Below are 23,494 nucleotides of genomic sequence, written 5' to 3'. Positions count from 1 at the left end.
AGAAGATATTTGTGCAAGATTTCAGAGTCTAGAGTCTGCTTTCTCTGAAATTTGTTTTCTTTCAGTTATGGAAATCTAGAATTTTTTTTTTAAAGACAACTATATCTAATCAGTTGTACTCACCTTGGAGTTTTTAGGCCATTATATTTAGTGTGGGAGGTTTCTGCAGTCTATGAAATAAATTTAGATTTGCTTATGGAAAGTATGTCACAGTGTAGCAAGGAAGGCAAGGATCTTGCACACTTTTGTAATCCCCCACAAGGCTGATTTTACTAGTGGTGTGATTTAACGGTGTTCATCAGGAGAAATGGACTTTTTAAAAATATAATCATTTATTTGACTAAATTATCACAAACAGGAACTATAGGTACTTTATTATTTCAAAATGTGGTAGAGTTGGATGTGCATACAGACATTGCCTTATTTTGTCACACACTCTTACAACACAGAGATAGTAAGAAGTGGCTCCATCTTGGCCTCTGGAAAAGTTTTGTTACATAAGTGCTATTCGATTGCTGGAGACTTTGAGGATCATCACATGTGGTGAGGTTCTCCTTTATAACTTCATATATGCACATGTTCATAGATATTGTAAAAAAAAAAAAAAAACCAGTTCATTTTTTATTCATTGCCTACTTGAGCTCTTAGAAAAATAATGGATTCTCATAAAATGGGACGGGAACTTGGAGATCACTTCATCGTGCCTTTTCATTTTTTAGTGGAGAGGACTAGTCCAGGGAGGTTGAAGGATTTGCCTGGATCACACAGCTAGTTAGTGGCACAGTTGGGACCGGATCTCAGATTTTCCACGTCTTATTCTAGTACCCTCCCCTTTAGTGGACACCACAAGTATTTATTGAGTGTCTGCCATAATTAGGATGTTATCATCTGCTGAGAGAGGACAAAAGAAGCTTCAGCCTGGTTGGGAAAGCAGAATGCAGAGAGAAGAGCGGGGAGGAAGTTAAGGGGGCGAGTACAAGGCCCCTTGTACAAGATAGGTAAGCTAGGAGAGGAGGGAAGGAAGGACCTGCCTGAGGGGCTGTCGTGCTTGAGGAAAAAGTGGATTGGGTGGGGGTGATTGAGCAAGTTTGGTCCCAGAGAAGTGAGCTGGAAGGAGAGGAGCTTGAGTGAGTGAGGGAGATCTCTGAAGTCAAGATTGTAGGACAAGGTGAAAGTTAAGGTTTTGACCATCTTAGTGGGCGGCTAAAGCAGAGTGAAAGACAAGATCGTTGGGGTGGAAGACTCAAAGTCATGAGAGGCCAGGTTGTTTATGATTTGGCCACATGCACTGGAAAGGAAGGTGGGGAGCCATGCTGTGAAGTCGTACTGAAGGGGGGCCATGCTCAGGAACCTGGTGGATCACTGTGTATGGTAGAGAATTAGTGGTCACAGCTCTAGCATACGCTACAAGTATATCAGAGTGAAGTCGGACAAAGAGGTAATGTCCACAAATGTTTCTCAACTTTTAAATCTCACTAGTAGTAAATAGAAAATAAAATTGGAACACGTTTGATACATTCAGTAACTTTTGGTGAATTCTCACAAAATATGCTGAGGAAGTATGTTCACATACCTTATTTTGGACTTTTTGGTAGCTCCTGTCTTCGTTCCTGGCTAGAACAAGACACCTCCTGTCCAACATGCAGAATGTCTCTTAACATTGCTGACAATAACCGTGTCAGGGAAGACCATCAAGGAGAGAACTTGGACGAGAATTTGGTTCCTGTAGCAGCAGCCGAAGGCAGACCTCGCCTAAACCAGCACAATCACTTCTTCCACTTCGATGGTTAGTTGGTTTCAACCTCTAAAACTATACTCAAGGGGTTTTCTCCCCTAAGGGTATGCTGTTTTAGTTATAAATTGTTCTGTACAGACCAGTTTAATATTGTACAGTCTTGGGCCTCATAATGATCTTTTGGTCAATGATGGACCCCCTGTATAGCAGGGGTCCCGTAAGGTTATAATAGAGATCAAAAATTCCTATTGCCTAGTATTTATAATACTATGCTTTTTAATCATTAAGAGTACACTCCTTCTACTTGTTTTAAAAAAAAAAAAAGTTAACTGTAAAACAGCTTCAGCAGGTCCTTCAGGAAGTATCTGGAAGAAGGCCTTGTTATCACAGATGACAGCTCCGTGTGTGTTATTGCCCCTGAAAACCTTCCAGTGGGACAAGGTGTGGAGCTGGAAGACAGTGACATTAATGGTCCTGACCCTGTATAGGACTAGGCTAGTGTATGTGTTTGTATCTTAGTTTTTTAACAAAAATATTTATTATATAAAGTAAATACAAAAAATTGTAAAAATAGACAAAAAGCTTATGGCATAAGGATATAAAGAAAGAAAATATTTTCGTATAGCTGTACAATGTGTTTGTATTTTAAGCTAAGTGTTACTACAAAAATGTCAGAAAGTTAAAAGAGATTAAAAAGCTTTTATAAAAAACCTTTTTTGTAACAAAGGTACAGTAGTAAGCTATGGTTAATTGGATAAGGAAAAATGTTTATATAAATTTAGTGTAGCCTAAGTGTGCAGTGTTTATACAGTCTGCAGTATGACATTACAGTAATGTCATAGTTCACCACATTCACTCACCACTCACCACTGACTCACCCAGAGCAACTTCCAGTCCTGCAAGCTCCATTCATGGTAAGTGCCCTATACAGGTGTACCATTTTTTAAACTTTTATACCGTATTTTTACTGCATATTTTCTTTGTTTAGGTATGTTTGTGCGCACAGATACTTAGCATTGTATTACAGTTATCCTGCAGCATTCACTATGGTAACGTGCCGCACAGGTGTGTGGCCTGGCAGCAACAGGCTACACCGTATAGCCTGGGCGTGTCGTAGGCTATGCTGTCTAGGTTTGTGTAAGGACACTCTGATGTTCACACAAAAACAAAACTGCCTAACGAGCATTTCTCAGAACATGTCCCTGTCATTAAGCTATGGCTGACTGTATTTCAGTCTTAATTGAAAGTGTTCAGTATGGATGGCTGAATGGACAGACAGAACTGAGGGCTGCTCTAGGCACATCGCTGGATTCTGTGTCAGTATATGGGGGTGGGGGCAGGAAGGTGGAGGTAATGAAATTGAGTCAACCATGCCTTCAAGGACCACACTTAGTCAGTTTAATAGTTAACCTTTGCTAATAATTTATTGCATTGGTGTAGTTCTTAAGCATATAATGAAGGATCATTGAGTAGCCTTTCCAGTGAGTACCAGAAACAGAATCAGAGCTGGAACCCTGTTGTTTTGTTCATAAAATATGAATCTTCTGCCTCCCAGCAGTGTTGAAAGGAGTTGTAATAAAAACCACACTTAAAATTCTAAGGCTGTGGGCACCATATCAGGGGCTGATTGATCACCCTCCATTGTTGATTTTCATTAGTCCAGTACCACTACATTCTCTGAGTTCATGTTTCCAATTATTACTGTAAAGCAGGCACCGCTGGAATTTCGTTAGGAGGAGTGCTTTTCAGATCTTCGATTTGAGTTTCTGGGGGTGGAGTATGGTGGGAACGATGGGCTGTTGGTGAAATCCCTCAAAGGAAGGACCAAGGGGAGTGGAGTCATGTCTCCGGGAAGAATAGGTGAGGGTTGCTGGGCCGGCTGGGCCTGGCACGCGGGGGGTCTACAGGGCCTGGTTCGGTGGCTGTCACTGTAAGGGCTGTGCCAGGTAACACTTCTGAAATACACTAGCAGTATTGGAGATGGATCCTGGCTGCGTACGCCATTATTTTATGAATTATTAATACTAAAAATTTAGTCAAAATAGATGAAGTCAACTTTATTTCTCCATAGTAAGTACATGAAATAAGCATCTATTTTTTTAATGAGTGCATTTTGTTTGGCAAGACCTCTGAGATGGCCGTTTAACTTGATTTATATCTCATGCCTCAGCGTTTGTTTGGGGAGGAATGAAAAAGCACCCTTAAATGTGTGGCTTGGTGTTGGGTTTACAGCCAGTACTGGGTGGTGGTATATCTTGGGCTCTCCATTCCTTCAGGATATAACAAGCAGCAGACTTCTTGATGCCATTAGTGCACATGTCTGTGTTGTAGAATAGAACTCTTTGAAAAGAATTTTGAATCCCAAAACTAAGATTTTTAAGATTATTGGAGAAGATACTTCTTGAAAGCAAATGTGAAAACAGTGTCTCCAAGTGAGGAGCACCGTGTGTACAGTGTGAAAGAGAGGGGACAAACTCATCAGCTGTGGCAGTTTCAGAGCCAGGAAAACCTTCCCTGTATCCCAGGCTCGTGTGGGTCCAGGGCCACTGGGACGCAGGGGAGCCTAGTGGTGCAGTGTTCTAGAGCCTGCCTGTCTGGCTTCGCATCTTGGCCATCATAATTCAACTGTGATCTTGGACAAGTTACCTAACTTCTAAGTGCCCTGGAGACCAAAGACCAAGGGGATTAGAGTCGTGTCTAGAAGAATAAAATGGGAATAATGGTAGGAGGTAGCAAGTGGGGTTTTAGTGGGAACTAAATGAGCCAGTCCATAAGGAACACTTGTTACAAGAGGCCTGGCGGCATACTGTGAGCCTTCAGTGAACACCAGCATGCTTACAGGGTGGCCAACTTGAAAGTAGATGACACACCATGGGGAGGATCAGGGCTCTAAAGCTTGTGCTGGATTCTTGTTTGTTTCAGGGTCCCGGATTGCAAGCTGGCTGCCGAGTTTTTCGGTTGAAGTGATGCATACCACCAACATTCTGGGCATTACGCAGGCAAGCAACTCCCAGCTCAATGCCATGGTAAGGACTGCCGACTGCTTTAAGGGGACAGCTAGGGATTAGGAGGGCGGGTCTGCGCAGTGTGGATGACCTTGTCCGGCTTGCTCTGCTCTGGCAAACTAGCAGTGTTTTCAGGGGCTTTTTTTTATTATTATTCGTTGAGCCTGCTTGAACTCCTGTGTTGTAAAATTTGAAATGAGTTTAGAAGCTGGCTTTCATTTTGTTTCTGTGGCAGATAGTCTAACCTTTTCTGAGCTTTTCTGAGCGCCACCAGGTTCACTCTGCTGTGACTGAGGCCTCCCTTGGGACCCTCCCTTGATTTTACCAAAATGTTTTTAGGGAGTTATTGACTAGAGTGAATGATGTGCTTTTTATTAAAAATTGTATTAGGCCTGTGGGTTTTTTGCCCCCCAACCCCTCCCTCTCCAAAAATAAATGCGTGTGTGCGTGTGTGTGTGTGTGTGTGTGTGTGTACGCATGTGGGTATATGCCTTGAGATGTTGAGGCATGCTGTTGGCTCAAGGATATTATTCAAATACCTCCAGTTTCTTTGTATTTTACCAAAGGTGTGTATTTTTATTTTATAATTATGGAGAAACGTGTTTCATCATTGTTGAAAAATCTAGACTCATTGTTATAATAAATGCATGAGTCTTAAAATGCAAACCATCTTAGTCCTGCTTGGATTAGGACCCTTGCCTGACCTGGCTAAGCATGGCCAGTACTTTGGAAGGTCATTGGTTCATTTGTTCATTTGTTAATCTTAACTTGTTTATTGAACAACTGTGTACTGAGAACCTGTTTCTGCAACAGGCCCTGTGCTGACGCCAGCACCTGTATCGTCAACAGCAAAGACGTGTCTTACTCTCACATAGGGTAGATTCTCCGTGGGGAGACAGATTATAAACACAAACGAGGTAATCACTGGTGGTGATGAGTGCTTTGGAGGCAGGAAGGCAGGCAGTGTGGTGGCGTGGGTGGGTAAGGGCTATTTTCGAGGAGACGTTTGGAGACGCTCTCTCTGAGGAGGTAATATTTAAGCTGAGACAGGAAGGACGAGATGGAGGCAGATTGGGGGAGGAGGCAATGGAAACAGTAGGTGCAAAGGCCGTGAGGTGAGAATATGCTGGTAACTGAGAAATGTCATTGTGGTTGGAGCCTAGCAAGTAGAGGACGAAGATTGTGGTATAAATTGAGATTGCAGAGCCAGAACATGCTGGATCTTGTAGGCTACAGTCAAGTTTCAGTTTTATAATGGAAGTATTTGCAGGCCACTGAAAGCTGTTTATACAGCCCTCCACCACCACCACCACCACCAGGAGACTGATGGGACATTTTAAAGAATGGTTTTGCTTCTGGGGGGAGAGTGAATTTTAGTGGGTCAAAAATGGAAGCAGTGAAACAGGTTAGGAGGTTGTTCAGTAGTTCAGGCAAACTATAATGGCAGTGGCTTGGATGGGATGTTGGTAGTAAAGATGAAAAGAAATGGCAGATGTAAGATACTGTTGTAAGGTGAACTGACAGGGCTTGGTGCTTTGATTTGGATAGGGTGGTAGTGGGGTGTGGGAGGGGAGGGGTGAAAGCTGCCGTGTTGGGTTCTGGTGAAGCAGCTGAGTCGATGGCGGGCCCATGTCCTGAGATAGGCAAGACTGGGGGAGGAACAGGCTTGAGCACTGGGCTGCAGCTTTATGTTTGGGCAACTTTGAGATGTCACATAGGCCATTCTGGGCCTCAGTGAAGAAAAGAAGCAAGAGGTGCACACTGGGAATTTTAGGTGATATCTAATCAGGGGACAGAGGTCTAGCAGAGAGGGAGAAGCCATGACAGCCAATTGAGAACCAGGGAAACCAGGAGAAGGTGACAGCACAAGCCCAGAGGAGTTTGGATTCCCAGGAAGGAAGAGTCTAGTGCGTGGGAGTTCTTAGAAGGTGAGGTCACAGTGCGTGGGAGTTCTTAGAAGGTGAGGTCACAGAAGGGCATGCTGGCTTTGGCAGAGTGGAGGGGATTGATCAGCTGGAGAAGAACAAGCACTTTTCATGGCCTGAGGTTCCCAAATACTAAGTGATTCCACTTACATGCGGCATCTAAGTAGTCAAACTCTTACAAACAGAAAGTAGAATGATGGTTGCCAGGGGCTGGGGTGAGGGGAAATGGGGAGTGTTGCTCTCTGGTTGCAGAGTTGGGGGTTGGTTCCAGGACCCTCCTCAGATACTCAAGTCCCTGATATAAAATGGTGTAATATTTGCGTATAACCTACGCACAGCCTCTCGTACACTTTAAACCATTGGTCCCCAACCTTTTTGGCACCAGGGACCAGTTTCATGGATCAGTGGGGGGAGGGCAGGGGGAGGGTATGGTTTTGGGATGATTCGAACGCATTTACATTTATTGTGCAGTCAAACATCTCTGCGAACGATAATCTGTATTTGCAGCTGCTCCCTAGAGCTAGCATCACTGCCCCTGCTCCAGCTCAGACCATTGGGCGTTAGAGTCCCATGAGGAGCACAACCTAGATCCCTTGCATGTCCAGTTTACAGCAGGGTTCAAGCTCCTGTGAGAATCTAATGCCGTGGCTGACCTGATAGGAGGCGGAGCTCAGGCGATGATGCGGGTGATGGGGAGCGGCTGTAAATACAGATGAAGCTTCGCTCACTCACCTGCCGCTCACCTCCTGCTGTGCCTGGTCCCTAACACGCCAAGGACTGATGTCAGTGCACAGCGTGGGGGTTGGGAACTGCAGCTTTAAACCATCTCTAGATAACTTGTAATACCTAATACAATATAAATGCCATGTAAATAGTTAGTATACTGTATTGTTTAGGAAACAATGATAAGAAAAATAGCCTGTACATGTCCAGTACAACCATTGTAGATCCATGGTTTGTTGAATCTGATGATGTGAAACCTGAGGATAATGAGAGCCGACTATACACGTACAAATGGTTAGGATGGTAAATTTTATCAGTTTTTGGCCATAGTAAAAAAAGAAGGAGGAGGCCTGGCTCCTGCTGGCTCTTGCTTTTTCCATGAAACCCTTAGCCAGGTCGTTTGCAGAGAGCAAGAGTGAAATCGCAGTGGGCAGAGGTGGTCTGGGAGTGCAGCAGCCCATGTGGCCACTGCCGGGCTCGTGGCAGGCTTCGTGTGTGTTCTGTGGGGTCAGACAGCTGTCGAAGCTCTGCAGGTGGACCATCGCCCCCTCACACCTGCCTCCTTAGTAAAGTCAGACGTCATGGGCATGCGACCCTCCTAGGAGTGAGAATTTCATTCTTGGAATTGGTGTGTTTAGAATTCTCAGGCAGGCCCTATGGCTGTTCTTCCTCCAGTTCTGTGATGGTTTGGAATGCACTACTTTTAGTAGAACTAATTTACTGGAACCATGCATTTTTTTATTAAGATCCAATATTTAACTTGCTAGATTTTCTAGAAGAAAAGCTTTGGTCTACTAAAATGAGTCTTAAAGATTTTTTTATTTGGGAAATGAGGGGGAAGCTGTTTAAGAATAGAGAGGAATTTTGTCTTATCTTAGAGGTTTTCATATACTCTTCCCCAGTTAGCTTTGATTTGACCTAGGAAAAAAATAATCGACTCATATTTACGTGAACACTAAGGGGACCACAGGAATGTGGGGGTCCTGGGGCTGCTGAGCACTGATTTTCCTGCCAGCGCCCACCAGCAGTGCTCTGAGCAAAGCTCTGCAGGCGTCACCTGGTGCTGAGACACGGTCCCCCCTCCTCTGTAGTCCATAACCATATGTTACTTAGGAGCTAATATCTTAGTAATAGAGTTTATTGTGATCCTAAAGCAATTATTTTTTCCTTCATTTTATTTGTTTAAATTATTGGGACTTTTCCATGAATAAAACCTTGAACGTAAGTATTTATATAATAAATATATGTAGGTGTAAAGCAAAAATAAAATCTGGAGCTGCTTGGATGAAAGTGGGTAGTGGTGTGCCCAGGCCTGTGCCTGCTGTCCCTACACACGTGCCCACCCTTGAGCCTTGAGTGGACTCTGAGTAGTTTCTAGACTACAAATTGAAAACGACAGCTCCAGGGCAATGCTAGGCATTGGCATTCTTTATAATCTTTTTTTTTTTTTTTCAAATTGAGATATAAAAATTTACCCTTTTTAGTGTCCAGTTCAGCTCCCACCGTTGTGTAACCGTCCCCGTAATCAAGAGCTAGAACTGTTCATCCCCCCCTCCAAAATTTCATCGTGCCCCTTTGGAGTCACGTCCTTCCCCCGCCTCCAGCCCCTGGCACCGACTTACGGAGTTTTCTTGCCTCCAGGATGTCATATAAATGGAATCCTGCAGTTGGGCTCTCAGACTCCTTTCACTTAACATAATGCATTTGAATTTCATCCGTTACGTGTTTCAGAAGTTTGTTCCTAAATTTTAGGAATTATATCTTTAAAGAGAACACATTTTTATACTCAAGGTATACTGAGCTTTAAGATGAATACTTTTAAAAACTAGAATATTCTAGTTGAGCCTGTGTTGGGATCCAGCAGGAGGATTTCTCTGCTTTTTTTATTTTAAAATTGATGCTGTCCCCAGTTTCCTGTTGGCATCCTGGAAACATACTACTAAAGGGACTGCAGTTTGAAGGTGATCTGCAGAATAGAGGTGGCTTCCTTGCTGTGTTTTTGAGGCATGATGTCGAAGTCGCTGCCCAAAGCCTGCCACGCACCGCGCCTCCGTGATTAACTGTTGCGAATGAACGTTTACGCTCTCCCTCTCTCTGTGCTCCTGTAGGCTCATCAGATTCAGGAGATGTTTCCGCAGGTTCCGTACCACCTAGTGCTGCAGGACCTGCAGCTGACACGGTCGGTGGAAATAACGACAGACAACATTTTGGAAGGACGGATTCAAGTACCTTTTCCCACACAGGTAAAACTGGGGTTTTAAGCATGACAAACGGAATCTGTCTTCACAGAGATTTGGTCCTCTAGATTAACTTCTTTAGTTACTTAACTGAATATCATTTGTGATTTAATGCAGGGTTTCTGTAAACTCCCTAATTTTCCCTAAATAATGACTGAGAACAGACCCACCAAAGATAAGGACAAACGTGTTCGGGTAATTTTTTGTACAGATACACACTGCAAACCAGCCTGCCCCGGCCAGTCTAGGAGGCCATGGCGTCAGTTCCTGCTGGACGAGGATCAACAGCTTTTTTCTGTAGAGGGCAGATAGTACATCTTTGGCTTTGCAGGCATGAGAGTCCCTGCTGCAGCTTCTCGACTGCGCGGTTGTAGCACTAACGCAGCTGTGGACAGTATGTAAATGCAGTGCTCACTTGGGCAGCACAGACACTGAAACTGGAACCGCACCGAGAAGATTAGCATGGCCCCTGTGCAAGGATGACATGCAGATTCACAAAGTGTTTTTTAAACATATGTAAATGAATGAGCAAGACTGTTCCAATAAAACTTTATTTACAAAAATAGGCAGAGGAGTGAATAACGCCATCTGTCCCTGACGGGCTTTGCGCACTGGTGTGGAATTCCATTAGGTGCATCTCATATCTCAGAGGTATTTTTGATTGTTAAAGAAGGTCATATTTTCTGGACCATCACGTAACCACTTTGGTGCGTACAGGAAGTGTTAATATATTATAGATGAGCTTTCTGGCAGGACCAAGGAATTTATATATGACCAAGGAATAATCTATCAAAAATTAGTCATTTTCAGTATGCAAAAATATATGGAAATCTCTTAATAAAACTCTAAAACTTGAGACTCTTTGAAGAGGGAAGGCGCATGGCCCCCGTCACAGGGGCTGGGATACTAGATGTGGCGCCCAGTGCTCAGCTGTCTGGCCTGGCTGCTGGCTGTGGATTTTCCCAGAAGCAGACCCTGAAACAGGGGTTCGCATGCAAATAGTTAATTTGGGAAGTGATCCCAGGACTCATTGGTAGTGGGTGGGGGTGTGCAATAGGGAAGGGACCGCGGCCAGTAAAGGGCTAGTTATCAAGCAAGTTACCACCTGAGTGACTAAAGCTCCCTCCACCTGTGACCTCCGGGATCCAGCAGAGAACACATTTTCCCTCCAGAGAGATGGCAGCTGTGGTGTTTATCCACTAGTTCCCATCAGTCACTGGTTGAGGGCTGCCTCTGGGGGTGGCAAAGTTACCTCCTGCAGCCAGAGGCGTGGTCAGGCAGTGACTCACGGAAACTGGCCAGCGCCGAGCCGGTCAGACTCGAGGGCCGTGGGCTGGACCCCCAAGCATCTGTAGCGCTGGTTACCAACCTACACCGGCTAGAAATGAGAATAACCGCAATCCCTGTTCCACAGGGTGTTAAAGGTAAATGAGACAGTCATGTTCTGGTTTTCTTTGGTGCCATCCACAAAGTTAAGTGTCCAGTCAGTGTTACCGCTGTTGTCGTTTTGTGCACTTGCTGTTACTGAAAGGGAAACTAAATGTGGAGCCGCTCGCCAGCTCACAAACGTGGAGCTCCAGGCCCCAGGCGCCTTTGTCTTGCCTTTACTCTTTGTAGCATTTTCATTTCTTCGATGCTGCAGACTTCGTTCAAGTTACAGACTGGGCTGGGGACCAAAGCACCCTCTGCACTTCAGGTTTTCCTGTGCGTGTTACTTAATTTCTGAATGACGCTGTGCTTTTGTGGTACTGTTTCCCTTTCAGCGGTCAGAGAGCATTAGACCTGCGTTGAACAGTCCTATGGAGAGGCCAAACAGTGACCAGGAAGAGGGAGAAACTTCTGCTCAGGTGAGATCAGCGTGCCAGCAAGAGTGAGTCCCTGGGGTCGTGGGGAAGGACTGTGGTCCCTGGCAGTGGTTGTCTGCAGTCCTGATGTCTGCGAAGCTTAGGGCAGGAGCACAGAGGAAGGCTGCGTGCTGTGTCTGTCTCAGTGTCACAGATTAACAAGCTAGGCTGCGCCCACGGCATGGCCCGCGTTTCCACACAGGGCTTGCGGCCCACTCCCTGGGGATCACCCTCGTGCTCCCCCAAGCCAGCCCTGCCACCTCAGCTTGAGTGGGAGCCCAAAGAAGGGCAGGGAGCTTGGCCCAGGACCCTGAGGTGCCCAGACTCATCCGCACCCGGGTGGGGGTGGACTGGGGCAGGCTCTCCAGGGAGCTGAGGCCGTGGACACGCTCTCCCCCACACCTCCCCTGTCCAACTCAGGATTTCCAGGTTCTTCCATATATTTTGCAAAAACAAGACCTCCTGAGCCAGTTTGAGGTGGGGGAAGTGTGGCTGTCCTGGGAATCACTTTGGGTGACAGGGAGGCTGCCCTCACCAGAGCAGCCCTCTGTCCGGCATCTACTCCCCTGTGCCCTTGGCCCCGTGCCCAGGGGCTCTGGCGCCTGCGCCTCGGCTGCAGTTCCCATTCGCTCCATCGGCGGCCACACGTCCAGGGCATTTGGTCATGAGTCCAAAAATAAAAACCAGACAATCCTGTCTTTGTGTCTCCGTGTTTGTGACGTGCAGGCCTTCCTGCACGTGGCTCAGGGCTAGGGTGGTGCTACCTTCCTCACCGGGGTGGGCCAGAGCTCTTCTGGAAGCAGTGATTGTCACTGATAAGTGACGCGGAGGCTGCTTCCACCTCCCGTTTTTCCTGCAAATAGGAAACAGTTAAAACTCCTAGGACTTCTTCACGTCTGTTTTTGGGTTAAAATTCTCATATGCAAATCCATAGTTGGCTTGGACGTCATTAGAAGAATGGCGCCTGGCTTGTGAAGGGGTTTGTCTCTGCATCTGCCGTTTCCGATAGCTGGCTTAGCCGCGCTCGAACGCGTTCTGTCTGTCTTGACTCTCCAACCCTGTGTTTAGCGTTAGTGTGAAAATTTCTGGATTTTTTTTTAATATAGTAGAGAAAAGTACTTATTTCACAAGGGAATGTGGTAGGTAACGTTTTTGGTCATTTCTCAGGAAGCACTAAGTCCTTGGATAACAATGTTAATGGAAACCTCAGCACAGTAAGTGCATCAGCCTCCTCTTCCTCAGTTCCGAGTCTGTGCCGGCCGGCCCCGGCCGGTGTCGGCAGGTTCGGAACCGACGGCAGAGCAGGGGCCGAGGGGGCTTCTGCTCTCTTTCTTTCCTCTGCTCTACTCACCGGCTGTCTCCTACCTGCCGGAGGGCCGGGCTTGGGGGAGAGGGTCAGGATGGGCCGGTGAGACCCCGGCTGCCTGTGTACATGCGTGTGTGCATATACGTGTGTGTAGATGTTGTCCCAGCATCTCCCTGCCCCGCCTTGCACCAGAAACCTCCTCAAATGGACTTCCTTTGAACTTGGGCTGGCCATTTATGACCACCCCTGCCTTCGTGGGGGTCACACTGGCCCTCCATGTAGTCCTTTGGGGCACAGTGTACTGTCAGCAGCCCCAGGCTGGTTCCCTCCTGCAGGCTCCATGTAAACGCCGGGACGCAGTGTCCCCTGCAGCCAGCAGAACTCGCTCCCATCACCGCACACGCACCCCGTGTTTTGTCTGCTACTGCCAGTTTCTTTCTTTCAGGTTTCTCAGATGTATGTAGTCACCAGTCCCTGTGTCTCCCAAACTCTAGGGGACATGAGTCAGGCTCTCCACATGGCTCTCTCGAAGTCCCCTTGGGCTCAGCTGAAGGCAGAAGGTGGCGAGGGTGGGTGCAGAAAAGCTCCCTCCGCCTCGGCTCTGGCCTAGCGGTGGGTGGCGGCCGGCACTGCAGCCTAGGCTGCGTCTGGCAGCGTGAGCAGCGTAGATGGCCGGGTGCCCGCGTGAGCGTGTCGTGGCCTGTGGAGCTTCAGCCAAAACCAGGAGAGAGTCCCGTTCTCACATCCTCGACACAAGGAACCACATAATCTATTTTATCTGTTTTTTTAAAAAGACCACTAATATTTACCTTTTTTACCTGCTTGACTCTATTTTGTGCAGTAGATATGATAAAAGTTGTTCAAATGTTTGAGCAGTTAGTAGAATTGAGCAGAAGATCCCCAGAATGCAAGCTAGCAGTTACCTTTCTGTTACATTCCGAGAGCACGGCCTGGAGCTGCTTGTGTTTTTCATACGGGCCATCATTTACTGCCTGCACAGATGTCGAGCATCTCGTGGGAGGCGGGTGCCGGCCTAGTGGCACACAGGCCGCGTGCAGCAGGCCTGCCCTCGGGAACCCACGCCTCCGTTACACGTTTGCGTGTGGCCCCTGTTTCCTGAGTCCAGAAGAGCCCGTCTAGGGTGCACCCTGGCTGCGGGAGAGTCTGCTCGGCAGGGCGGCCCGCTCACCCCGCCTGTTGCTTCCCCGTGCCCAGGCGGAGCGCGTGCCGCTGGACCTCAGTCCTCGCCTGGAGGCGACGCTGGACTTGAGCGAGGCGGAGGTGGAGCCCAGCGAGGTGGAGGACTTCGAGGCTCGGGGGAGCCGCTTCTCCAAGTCTGCGGACGAGAGACAGCGCATGCTGGTTCAGCGCAAGGACGACCTCCTGCAGCAGGCCCGCAAGTAAGTGGCTTCTCCAGCCCGGCGGTCACGAGCCCCAGGTCAGAAACCAGCGGCTAAGTGTTGTCGTGTCAGGTCCACATCTTCTGTTAAACAGGTGTCAACATTGAAAAGCCATTACGTGTCACCTAAACACTCGGCTTACAGGGCCCTTGAGAGAACAAGAGCATCTGGCAACAGTGGGCCCAGCTGGGGCCTCCCCGTGGCTGGTGCTGTCACGCGGCTCCGCTGGACGTCCTCAGCCACGCTCACGTGGGACGGCTTTCCACGCCAGCACGTTCTAAGCCCTTAGATTAGTATCTGAACCGCTCTAAGAGGGAGCCTGCCGTGCCCTTGTGGTAGACTTACAGCTGGGGAAACTGAGGTCTAGAGAGGTATCACTGGTCCGGCCTTGGTGTCTGGCTCCAAGTCCTCTCGGGACCACGCTGCCTCTCAGCCCAGTGCGGTGGCCGGGCGTGCAGTGTCCTGTGGGCGGATAGGGGGCTTTATTTCCACTCTTAAGGACGGGGCCTGTGTTGTGTTCATCCGTGCGGGTTTTGTGCCCTGCACAGACCTCGTGGTTGTGGGGGCTCCGTGCTGGGGGTGGGGAGGGGCTCCGCTCGAGAGAGGAGGTCCGCTCGCCTGGTCAGGGTAGGCGTCTTTCTCATGGGCTGGTGCCGGGTGACAGCTTCACAAAGGTGCCTGGAAAACGGGGAAATATAAAACACAGAGACATTCTGTGTGTGTTCCAGAGCTTCATGTCTCTTTCCTGCGACTCTTGCTTTTTGTAGGCGTTTCTTGAACAAAAGTTCTGAAGATGACACGGCCTCAGACAGCTTCCTCCCCTCAGAAGGCGCGTCCTCTGACCCTGTGACCCTGCGTCGCAGGATGCTGGCTGCCGCCGCCGAGCGGAGGCTTCAGAAGCAGCAGAGCTCCTAGCGCTTCCTCGCCCGCCTCGGCCACTGCTGCGCCCGTGCCCGGCGGAAGAGGCCTGTCCCGGTTCTGCCCGCCGGGTGCAGGCGCGGGCTCGACTGCATTGCCGCTGTATAAAGCATGTGGTCTTCCAGTGTTCGGACAGCTGGCAGATTTAATCCTCCTTTGTAATACTTTCTATGTGACATTGCTCTCCCCCTTAGAAACACTGCACATTAACTCTAGGCACAATCTCTTCTGGCATCGACGGGATTTCTCGGGGGTGGGGGACGATCAGGAGGAAGTGGGCGACCACCTGCCTGCAGCGGGCCGCTCCGATGACTGCTTTATGCTTAAGTCACAGCAAGGGCTGGTGTCCTGAGTGCCACGTCTGGCGGGAAGAGCGTGTGCTGGGGAAGATGTTTACAAAGCAGAGAGGAGATGCACAGCGTGAGCCCGGCTCCGTGCCGTGGGGCCACGTCCGCTGTCACACTGCTGTCCTTGTTGAGGAAACACGCAGCGTGCGCCCGAGGCCAGACCCACAGGCTCTGGGACCCTGCAGCTGGCAGGGTGTCTTGGAAAAAGAACTCTCGGTTTGATCCCTGCAGCAGAGGAGGGGAAAGCCCAGGGCTGCGAGTGTGTGGAGGTGACCCCTGTCCCATTACATCCGGGACTGACTCTGAGCCCCCGATCCAAAGCGGCTTCATTTCCGTTAACTCTGGTGCTCTTGCATCTCCTGAGAACACCTGTGCGTCTCTCCTCTCCGCATCTGCGCGCCCTCCGCGCACGGGAAGGGTTAAGCAGCCAGCTTGGGTTTATGGTTTAAATTCCTTGGTCAGGTGAATTAGGCAATTGCCAAAGCCTGTGGGTTTGGTCCTTGGAGAGATGTGGGGCCTCGCAAGATGGGAGAGCAAGTTTTGGGGGGCTTTACTGAAGAAATAAAAGATAACTTTTGTAGCTTTCTTCTCTGGAGCCCTCCATTTCCTTTCTTGGTTCCTGCTGGTTCGAAACAGAAAGGTTGAGAGGTCGAATCCCCACGTCTTGCAGCAGACCCAGGTCCCAAATCTTTTCAAATTCTTCACACATTTAACTTTAAGGGTTTGAAACACGCAATCATAGGTTACGTAGTTCAGTTTTCTGTCCCATTGGATTAAGTTTTTTTAGTGTTTGGAAGCATAGTTTTATGATAGTCCTTTTGGGAAAAATCCAGTATTATCCAAAATTCTTGGCAAAGTTAAATGTATTTTACATAACTGCAAGTTTTTAGAATGTTGAAAAGTAATTGAAAAAAGGGTGATAGGTGAATATTTAGGCAGAGATAATTTATTTCAATAAATCTTTCAAAAGCCTTACTTTGAAATGCTGTTAGTAAGTTTCTGTGATTTTTTTTTTAAATTTGTTTTGCTAAAAGCATAGCTGTTTGTTTTTATTGTTAAAAAAATAATAAAAAGCAAACTCTTCTAGTGTGTTGTGTGTGGCTGGAATTCTAAGGCAGCTTTTTTCAGAGGTACCAACATTGACTCCCACTTTGATTTTGTGTGTACCGTTTTGGTTGGAGGGTTCTTTTCATCCTTTTGAATTGGGAACTTTTATTTTTTCCTAGCGTTTTATTTGGAGGGGGCAGAAGTGAATTTTTCTTCCCCTTGTATTTCATTTTTTTTTCCAAGGTGAGTGGGGAGAAAAAGGTTATTTTACTTTCCTTGAATTATGTTACACTTTGTACGTTAACACACTAATTAAAGATGACACTGTGTTCTTATGTTTCAGATGTGTGAAAAAGAGAAAACTGTTTGGAGTCAATTTTAGAGGGTCTTGGAACATTGGAATGCAGCAACATGATAGTGATCAAAGCAGGAGAAATACCTTAAGTAGCTTAAAATGACGAAGAAGAGAAGTTCTAAACCACCCGTAGATTTTGCACCCGGACGGTTAAGGATTCAGGTGCTACCTGGGGGCACCTAGGACGTGCTGAGGGCAGGGGCAGTTGCTGGGTGGGCTCCCATCCCAGGACCCCTGTCCCCGTGCCGGCTGGGGCAGGCCGCTGGCCCTAACGCTTGGCTCCCGCTGGAGTAGCACAGCTGCTGCTGGCCGAGGGCTCAGCTTGTAAACGCAGCACGAGGAGTGAGTGGTTGGGGGCTGGTGGCTGGGTTGCCCTTCCCCTCTGGGCTCTTTCGAAACCAGTCTGTGTTGCTCCCTTCATTTTCTTATTGGCCCTGTTTCGTTGACCTCTTGGTTCTCAATTTTTGTTTTTGTTGTTTCAAATTTTGAGGCTCTTGTGTACATGGAGAATGATGGTCCAAGCTGATGTGAATCCCAGGTGCTCAGGTGGCCTCTTGGACCCGATTCCCACCCAAGCCGTATGTAGACAGCGGTCCTTGATCTATGTGGTGTGACCCCCCGGCTCCGGGCAGGGACTCTCAGAGCTCTGCGGAGGCAGGGCACGCCGGCAAGAGCGAGCTCCGGCCTTGCCGACGAGCTTGTCACGGCCTCACTGGAGCCTCCATCTCGCATCCCTCCTGCCTTTAGGTTGGCGGCTCTGGCCCTGGCTGCACATTGGAACCACTTGTGGAGCTTTTTACAAATTTACAGTACAGGTTCTGCCCCTTATGCTCCTTGTTCTAATTTAATTGGCCTTTTCCCTGAATCCTTTCCAAAGTGCTTCCTCCCTTTTAAGATAAATAAGGCAAAGAAACATCTGTTGGTTTTATCTACAAATCTCATTTCAAAGTTGGGAAAGAACCCTGTTAGAATATGGCTCATTTTTAGAGAAATTCAGATACGCCATATGTAGAAAAAGTACCGGTTTCCTGCAGCCTTAATCTGGATCTTGGTTTGTCCCCGAGACCAGTGTTAGGGAGTCAAGTTGTGGCCTGGACTGCGAGCGTTGCCATCAGCAGAGATGGGAGTTTGCCTCCCTCTGCGGGTGACAAGCTGGGGTGTGGGCCGCTGGGGGGAGCCCAGGCAAACAGGCGCCCCCCCTCCCCCGCCCCCACACCCCAGGCAGGTCCACGGGCTGCCCGGACTGGTTGGGAATTCACAACAGCTGGGAACCACATCAACCCCAATCTCCAGCCCCACCTGGTGCAAAAGACCACGGGAACTTGCCAGGGAGAGGCCTTTCTGAGCTGATGACTCCCACGTGCTGGAGCACAGAGAGGATGCCAATTAGCTGACCTCTTGGAGGCTCTCCTGGCTCACCACGACGCTGGCTTGGCTGCTTGGCTAATAAGTGGCCTGTGGACGTGGTGCAGGGAGCTCGGTGGGCTGCTGTGCCCTCCAGGTCCCAGTCCCAGCTGATTTGCTTGGTGTTGCAGCAAAAGCTTGGCAACCTAGGGGAGAGGCAGTGAGACCTACAGCCCGGGGGAGACGGGGGTCAGACTCTGCCGAGTGCCAGGCTGCAGTTGCCCCTTGTGTGTTTGGCCTGCAGGGGCTTCCTGTGCCCGCTGTGGCCCTCTGTCATCTGGTGCCTCCTTTGGGGGGGCGGGCAGAGTGGAAGGAAAACTTCCTGGCCAGTCTGGCTGGCCTGGAGCTTGTTCTTGGCCTGCAGCGAGTGGATGGTGACCCCTTGGGTGCAGAGGGCCCAGACAATGTGGCCTCCTTCTTAGGACCACCCATCCTCTCACCGCGGTGCAACCACCAGGGACAGAAGAAACGGGACCCTATGTGAGCAGATTTGAGAGTACCTGCCCTCCCTCCACCTCCCCCAGCCCTGGAAAACGGCAGCGGCTGACAGTGGCAGCGGCTGAGAGTGCGGAGGGGCTGGGAGTGGGTGGGTGGGGGTTGGGGGCTGCAGAGGGCGTCACAGGCAGGGAGAGGCCTGTTCCCTGTGGCCCTTGCTCCTCCCAGACTCGCTCTGAGCTGGTGCCCCCAGGGGGACGTGGAAGGGCCTGCCGGGGGTGGGGGACTCCTTACCCACCAGCCTCCCAGCCACGTCCCTCCTTCCCTTTCCTGTCAGAGTGACGCCCACCTCGAAGACCACCGGCTGGAAGGCAGAGGGTGAGAGACTCAGGAATACAGACAAACATTCTCTTTATTGAGCTACACATGAATTTTCCATTAGTCAGAGAAGTAGACTGGCAGTGTGTAAGATATCACAGAAACCTCACCGATTGGGAATAGAAAGGCTTAGAAAGACCCGTGGGCTTTTTTTTTCTTTTTTCCTTTTTTTTTCAAGTTTTTTTTTTTAAATTTTTTATTTTTTTGTTTTGTCTTTTTGCCTCGTCTTTATTTGAAATGGCTGTGACTGGTCTTCAGCAAATATTAAGTCTGAAAAGTGAAACTGTGAAGAGGTTTGGGGTTTGGATACTGGTCAAAGTAGAAATGACATAGGACTGATCATGAAAACTGTGGCTTTAATGTAAACACTACATTCCATCTGTTTTTAAAATTTTTTATGGTTTTTTTTTTTCCATCTTGTGGTATTTAAAAATTTTTTTTTTGTTCTTTTTATCTGCAGCACAAACATCCCCACATGAGAAAGAGCGAACACAGGTCACTGAAACAAAGGAAAAGGTGGGGAGGGGGCACACACACGAGAGGGGAGACGGGAAACCTAAGATGTCAAAGGAAAAAACCACAACCCCATTTCCCAAAGACTATGAATGCGGATCTGGTGTGTAATACAGAGTACTCGTCAGGACAGAAATAAAAACAAAACTACCAAAAAAAAAAAAAACACCCCCAAAACAAACAAGAAATCTGGAGAAAGGGGGGGCTTGGTGGGAAAATTGGTTTCTAGAGGGCTCTACTTCCATTTATGATGGGTTTTCTTGTATTCTTTTTGGCAGCTACTGGCCAGTGAGAGCTGTGCTTTTTCTGTGCAAACCTGGAGTGAGTGGGGTTGCAGTGGCTGAGGGCTGGGGAGCCAGCGGTGGTGTCTGGGTGGCCTGGGGCGTTCTGGAAAGCCCTGCCCGGGCGCACTGCCGCCAACCACCGCGCCGCACGGGAGTCCCTGGCAGCACAGACGGCCCAGCACCTCAGCACGCGCGCTGGGAGCCTCGGGTGCAGGTGTGTGTGTTTTACTTTGAAAGAAAAAGAAAGAAAAGAAATATGGATGAAATGGTGAGTTCTCCTTTTCTTTTTTTAAGCTACAAAGCACATGAGAAATGTTTTTTCCTTTCAAATTCTAAATGTAAAGACTCAACTAAAACCGGATTCTACAGCATTCTACAGAAATACACAGCCGTCAGTCACTCTGGGGTCGTAGGTTAGACAGGGGCTTGATACAGAAAGGCTGTGTGTCTTACAAAGGCCAAAAGGTCATGCTACCAGGAGATCAACGTCAACAGCAAAGAGTCCGTGAAGCAGTCTGTAGAGAGAGAGATAAGGGGTCCAGTCTGACCATTTTCTTTGATTTTAAAAACCAACCAACCAACCAGAAAACCCTAGGACATTCTTACTAACGCTGGTGCAGGCCAAGGCGGGCAGCAGCGGACACCCCAGTGCAGCCCAGCCCGGGGACCCTGACCCCGGTCGCACCTACAGTCTAGCCCTCCCCTCGGCCACGCCTGTCCCCTTGTTCCCCCTAGCCCCCCACATGCCCTCCTGGAAGGGCTGGCTTCAACCCTGTGGGTGAACTTGAGTCCCCTCCCCTCGGCTGCTTTTATTTATTTATTTATTTTGAGACAGAGTTTCACCCTGTTGCCAGGGCTAAGTGAGTGCCGTGGCGTCAGCCTAGCTCACAGCAACCTCAAACTCCTGGGCTTAAGCGATCCTCCTGCCTCAGCCTCCCGAGTAGCTGGGACTACAGGCATGTGCCACCATGCCTGGCTAATTTTTTCTATATATATTTTTAGTTGTCCAGATAAGTTCTATTTTTAGTAGAGATGGGGTCTTGCTATTGCTCAGGCTGGTCTCGAACTCCTGACCTCAAGCGATCCTCCCGCCTCGGCCTCCCAGAGTGCTAGGATTACAGGCGTGAGCCACCGCGCCCGGCCTCTCGGCTGCTTTTAGAAAGCAGCCCAAGTCTCCCTTTTCTCTGACTCTTGCCTTGTGAACATGAATAAAGAAAACTCAGGAGCCAGTGGATTGGTCGGAGCCATGATTCTTCTAAATTCCTGACATTAACAACCACCACCCAAAAGAGAAGAGTCCTTAAATTTTTCTGCTGTTGGGAGTATAGGGGAGGGAGGTGCTTGGGGCATTGGCCGTTTTTTAATGGGTTGGGACTTCACGCGAGAGCAGGACAGAACTGAGCATACACCGGAGCGGCGGGTCGTCGAGGACCAGCTGGACTACAGCCAGCCTCGCTCTGCCCTCCCCTGCACACAGAAACGGGGCTCAGAGAGTGAACCCCCCGGGCTGTCCTCAAAAGGAGGGACTCCTAAACCAGGCATCCATCACGACACGTGTGTGCGCACGTGCCGTCCCAGGAAAACCGTGATGCGCTATGGGACGGTCAGTTCTGTCTGCAGCTCTTTCTAGTACAAACTAAAAAGACTTTTTAAATATATATTTATATATATATTATAAGGTTTCGTTATGCCTCTTTAAAGTTTATTTACCAACTTGCATTTGTTAGTGGGGTGTGTGTGAGTGTGTGCACGCAAGCTTTTCTGTGAGTGCTGGAATCATTACCAAATAGGTTGCTATACAGGACAAGAGGTCAGTACAAGCCGCAGCCCCGGAGGTTGTTGGCAATGATGATGTCGGTGACGGCGTCGAATACCACCTGGATATTATTCGTGTCTGTGGCACAAGTCATGTGACAATAAATTTCTTTGTTGGGTGAGCGGTTTTTGCTTTCAAATTGTGCTTGGATGTAGGCGGCCGCATCTTCGTAGGTGTTGGGGCCTGCAACGAGACACAGAAGCACAGGGGAGGCCCTGGTGAGCGATGTGGGTGGGCAGCGCTGGGGACACGGAGGCAGAGACGTGGGCTGTGGCATGTTCCCGACGTGGGATGGGACAGGAAGGAAACGGTGGGAGGGGCTGGGCATTCCTTCTCCAAGGAGTTTTAAATTAAAAACTACGTTGGACTTACCATGTGCCTGGCTTTTGACTTTTTGAGATCTTTTCACACCAGATCTACACAGGAGCCCCGGGAGCACAAGGCCAGGTCATCCCTTTTGCTTTCTAGACGGGTAAATTGAGACACCTCCCCAAGGTCTAAACCAATCCTGCTGATTCTAATAAATCGAGAAAATGAAGTCTGATGGGGCAGTTGCTTGACAGGGTGGTGACCCAGGACGCGTGGGGGCGCCAGGCAGGACCTGTGCTCCGTCCTCTGTGGGTTCCTCTAACGAGAGGCCACTCACTCAGCAGGGCTGGGAGCATCTGAGTAGTCCTGGTTCCTGGCGAGTGGCCAGGACGTGGGAGCAGAGGTGTCCCCAAGGTGGAGGTTTAAGGGGGTGTCAGTGTGACACCAGTGGGGCCCCCGTTCTCCCCACCAGTCCCCTTGATCCTGGCTGGGGCTGGGTGGGGACAGCGGAGCACATCTGTGGATAATGTGAGGACAGTTTTCCAACCAGCTGTGACCCGAACCCTATGGCTGTGCCACAGTTAAATGCCATAAAACACAGAAGTGCAAAAAAGTCCAGTACAAGGAAGATGCCCCTTTTCCTCAGTGCCGCCAGCTCTGTCCAGCGTGGAGCAGTGTTATTTTGGGTGTGGGATGACCCCTCCCCCGGGCCCCACCCAGCCCTGCCTCACTCTCCGGCTGTAGGCTTGGGGCGCTGGAGGCTTCTGCAGCGAGGATCTCCTTTCCTTCAAAGCCCATCAGAAGACCTGGCTCCGGGCCAGTGATGAGCAAATACAAGGGTAGGGGGTGGGGGGTGGGCACCCCCCAGGCTGGGGTCTGGGCAGCCGGGCGGGAGTGCCCAGAGCCTCCGCCGCAGAGATGCCAAGAGCGGGGCAAGAGCGGAGCGAGGCGCCCACAGCAAAGCTATCAAAGACCAGACAGCGGCCGACACGGACCCTGCCAAGGAGCCAAGACATCCACAGCCAAGACAGCACAGACCATGGTAGAAAGTGCCACAGGCGTCCCATCCAGATGGTGGGAACGTCCCCCGTGCCTGCTCTGTGTTGGCCGAGTCCAGTGTCCCTGCCTGGCCCTTGTTGGCCCACACGGTCCCTTCAACAGCCACCACCCGCCCCCCACCCCTCCAATGTTCTTGTGCCCCACAGGCCTGTACCCCATGGGGCCACTGCATTGGTGACCATTCATCCTCTGTTGTGTTGTTTGAACTGGATCCGTCTGAAGGCCCTGGAGAACCCAGATGTTTCCCAGATTCCGACGAGGGGCGTCTTCCGGAGGTGTCCAGCACTCAAACCACACAGCAGTGGGACCGGCCACTCAACAGCCTTAGTGTTGGGCCTGCCCCTGAGGGCGGCACTGGCCTGAGAGGGCCTGTCGGGTCCTGTCACCACAACTTCATGAAGACTGGAATCGGTCTGGTCAGCAGTGGCTGCTGAGGCGGTGGGCGGCAGCCGGC

At 49.4% G+C, this 23,494-nt stretch overlaps 2 protein-coding genes and 1 non-coding gene across 3 annotated transcripts in view; 2 read left to right on the top strand and 1 right to left on the bottom strand.

Annotated features, from left to right (window-relative positions):
• AMFR (autocrine motility factor receptor) overlaps positions 1–16,025 on the top strand; it is a 39,383-nt gene extending 23,358 nt beyond the window's left edge. Inside the window, exons 9-14 of the mRNA XM_069497777.1 lie at positions 1,596–1,786; positions 4,658–4,761; positions 9,497–9,631; positions 11,389–11,472; positions 13,991–14,175; positions 14,943–16,025. Coding sequence (XP_069353878.1) covers positions 1,596–1,786; positions 4,658–4,761; positions 9,497–9,631; positions 11,389–11,472; positions 13,991–14,175; positions 14,943–15,090 — 847 coding nt within the window. The 3' untranslated portion in view covers positions 15,091–16,025. The remainder of the gene's footprint in view (positions 1–1,595; positions 1,787–4,657; positions 4,762–9,496; positions 9,632–11,388; positions 11,473–13,990; positions 14,176–14,942) is intronic.
• Positions 10,033–10,139, top strand: LOC138374099 (U6 spliceosomal RNA). Its single transcript, XR_011231367.1, has one exon. It is a non-coding gene; the product is annotated as a U6 spliceosomal RNA (small nuclear RNA).
• A 3,252-nt stretch (positions 16,026–19,277) lies between the features above and the next one.
• GNAO1 (G protein subunit alpha o1) overlaps positions 19,278–23,494 on the bottom strand; it is a 145,898-nt gene continuing 141,681 nt past the window's right edge. The window contains exons 8-9 of the mRNA XM_069456661.1: positions 21,640–21,855; positions 19,278–20,371 (exon numbers count right to left, since the gene is read on the bottom strand). Coding sequence (XP_069312762.1) covers positions 21,668–21,855 — 188 coding nt within the window. The 3' untranslated portion in view covers positions 19,278–20,371; positions 21,640–21,667. The remainder of the gene's footprint in view (positions 20,372–21,639; positions 21,856–23,494) is intronic.

The sequence above is a fragment of the Eulemur rufifrons genome, chromosome 23 (assembly GCF_041146395.1).
Source record: "Eulemur rufifrons isolate Redbay chromosome 23, OSU_ERuf_1, whole genome shotgun sequence".
Taxonomy (NCBI): Eukaryota; Metazoa; Chordata; class Mammalia; order Primates; family Lemuridae; genus Eulemur; species Eulemur rufifrons.
The sequence above is the reverse complement of the archived record's forward strand: the minus strand, read 5'-3'. Positions and strand labels throughout refer to the sequence as shown.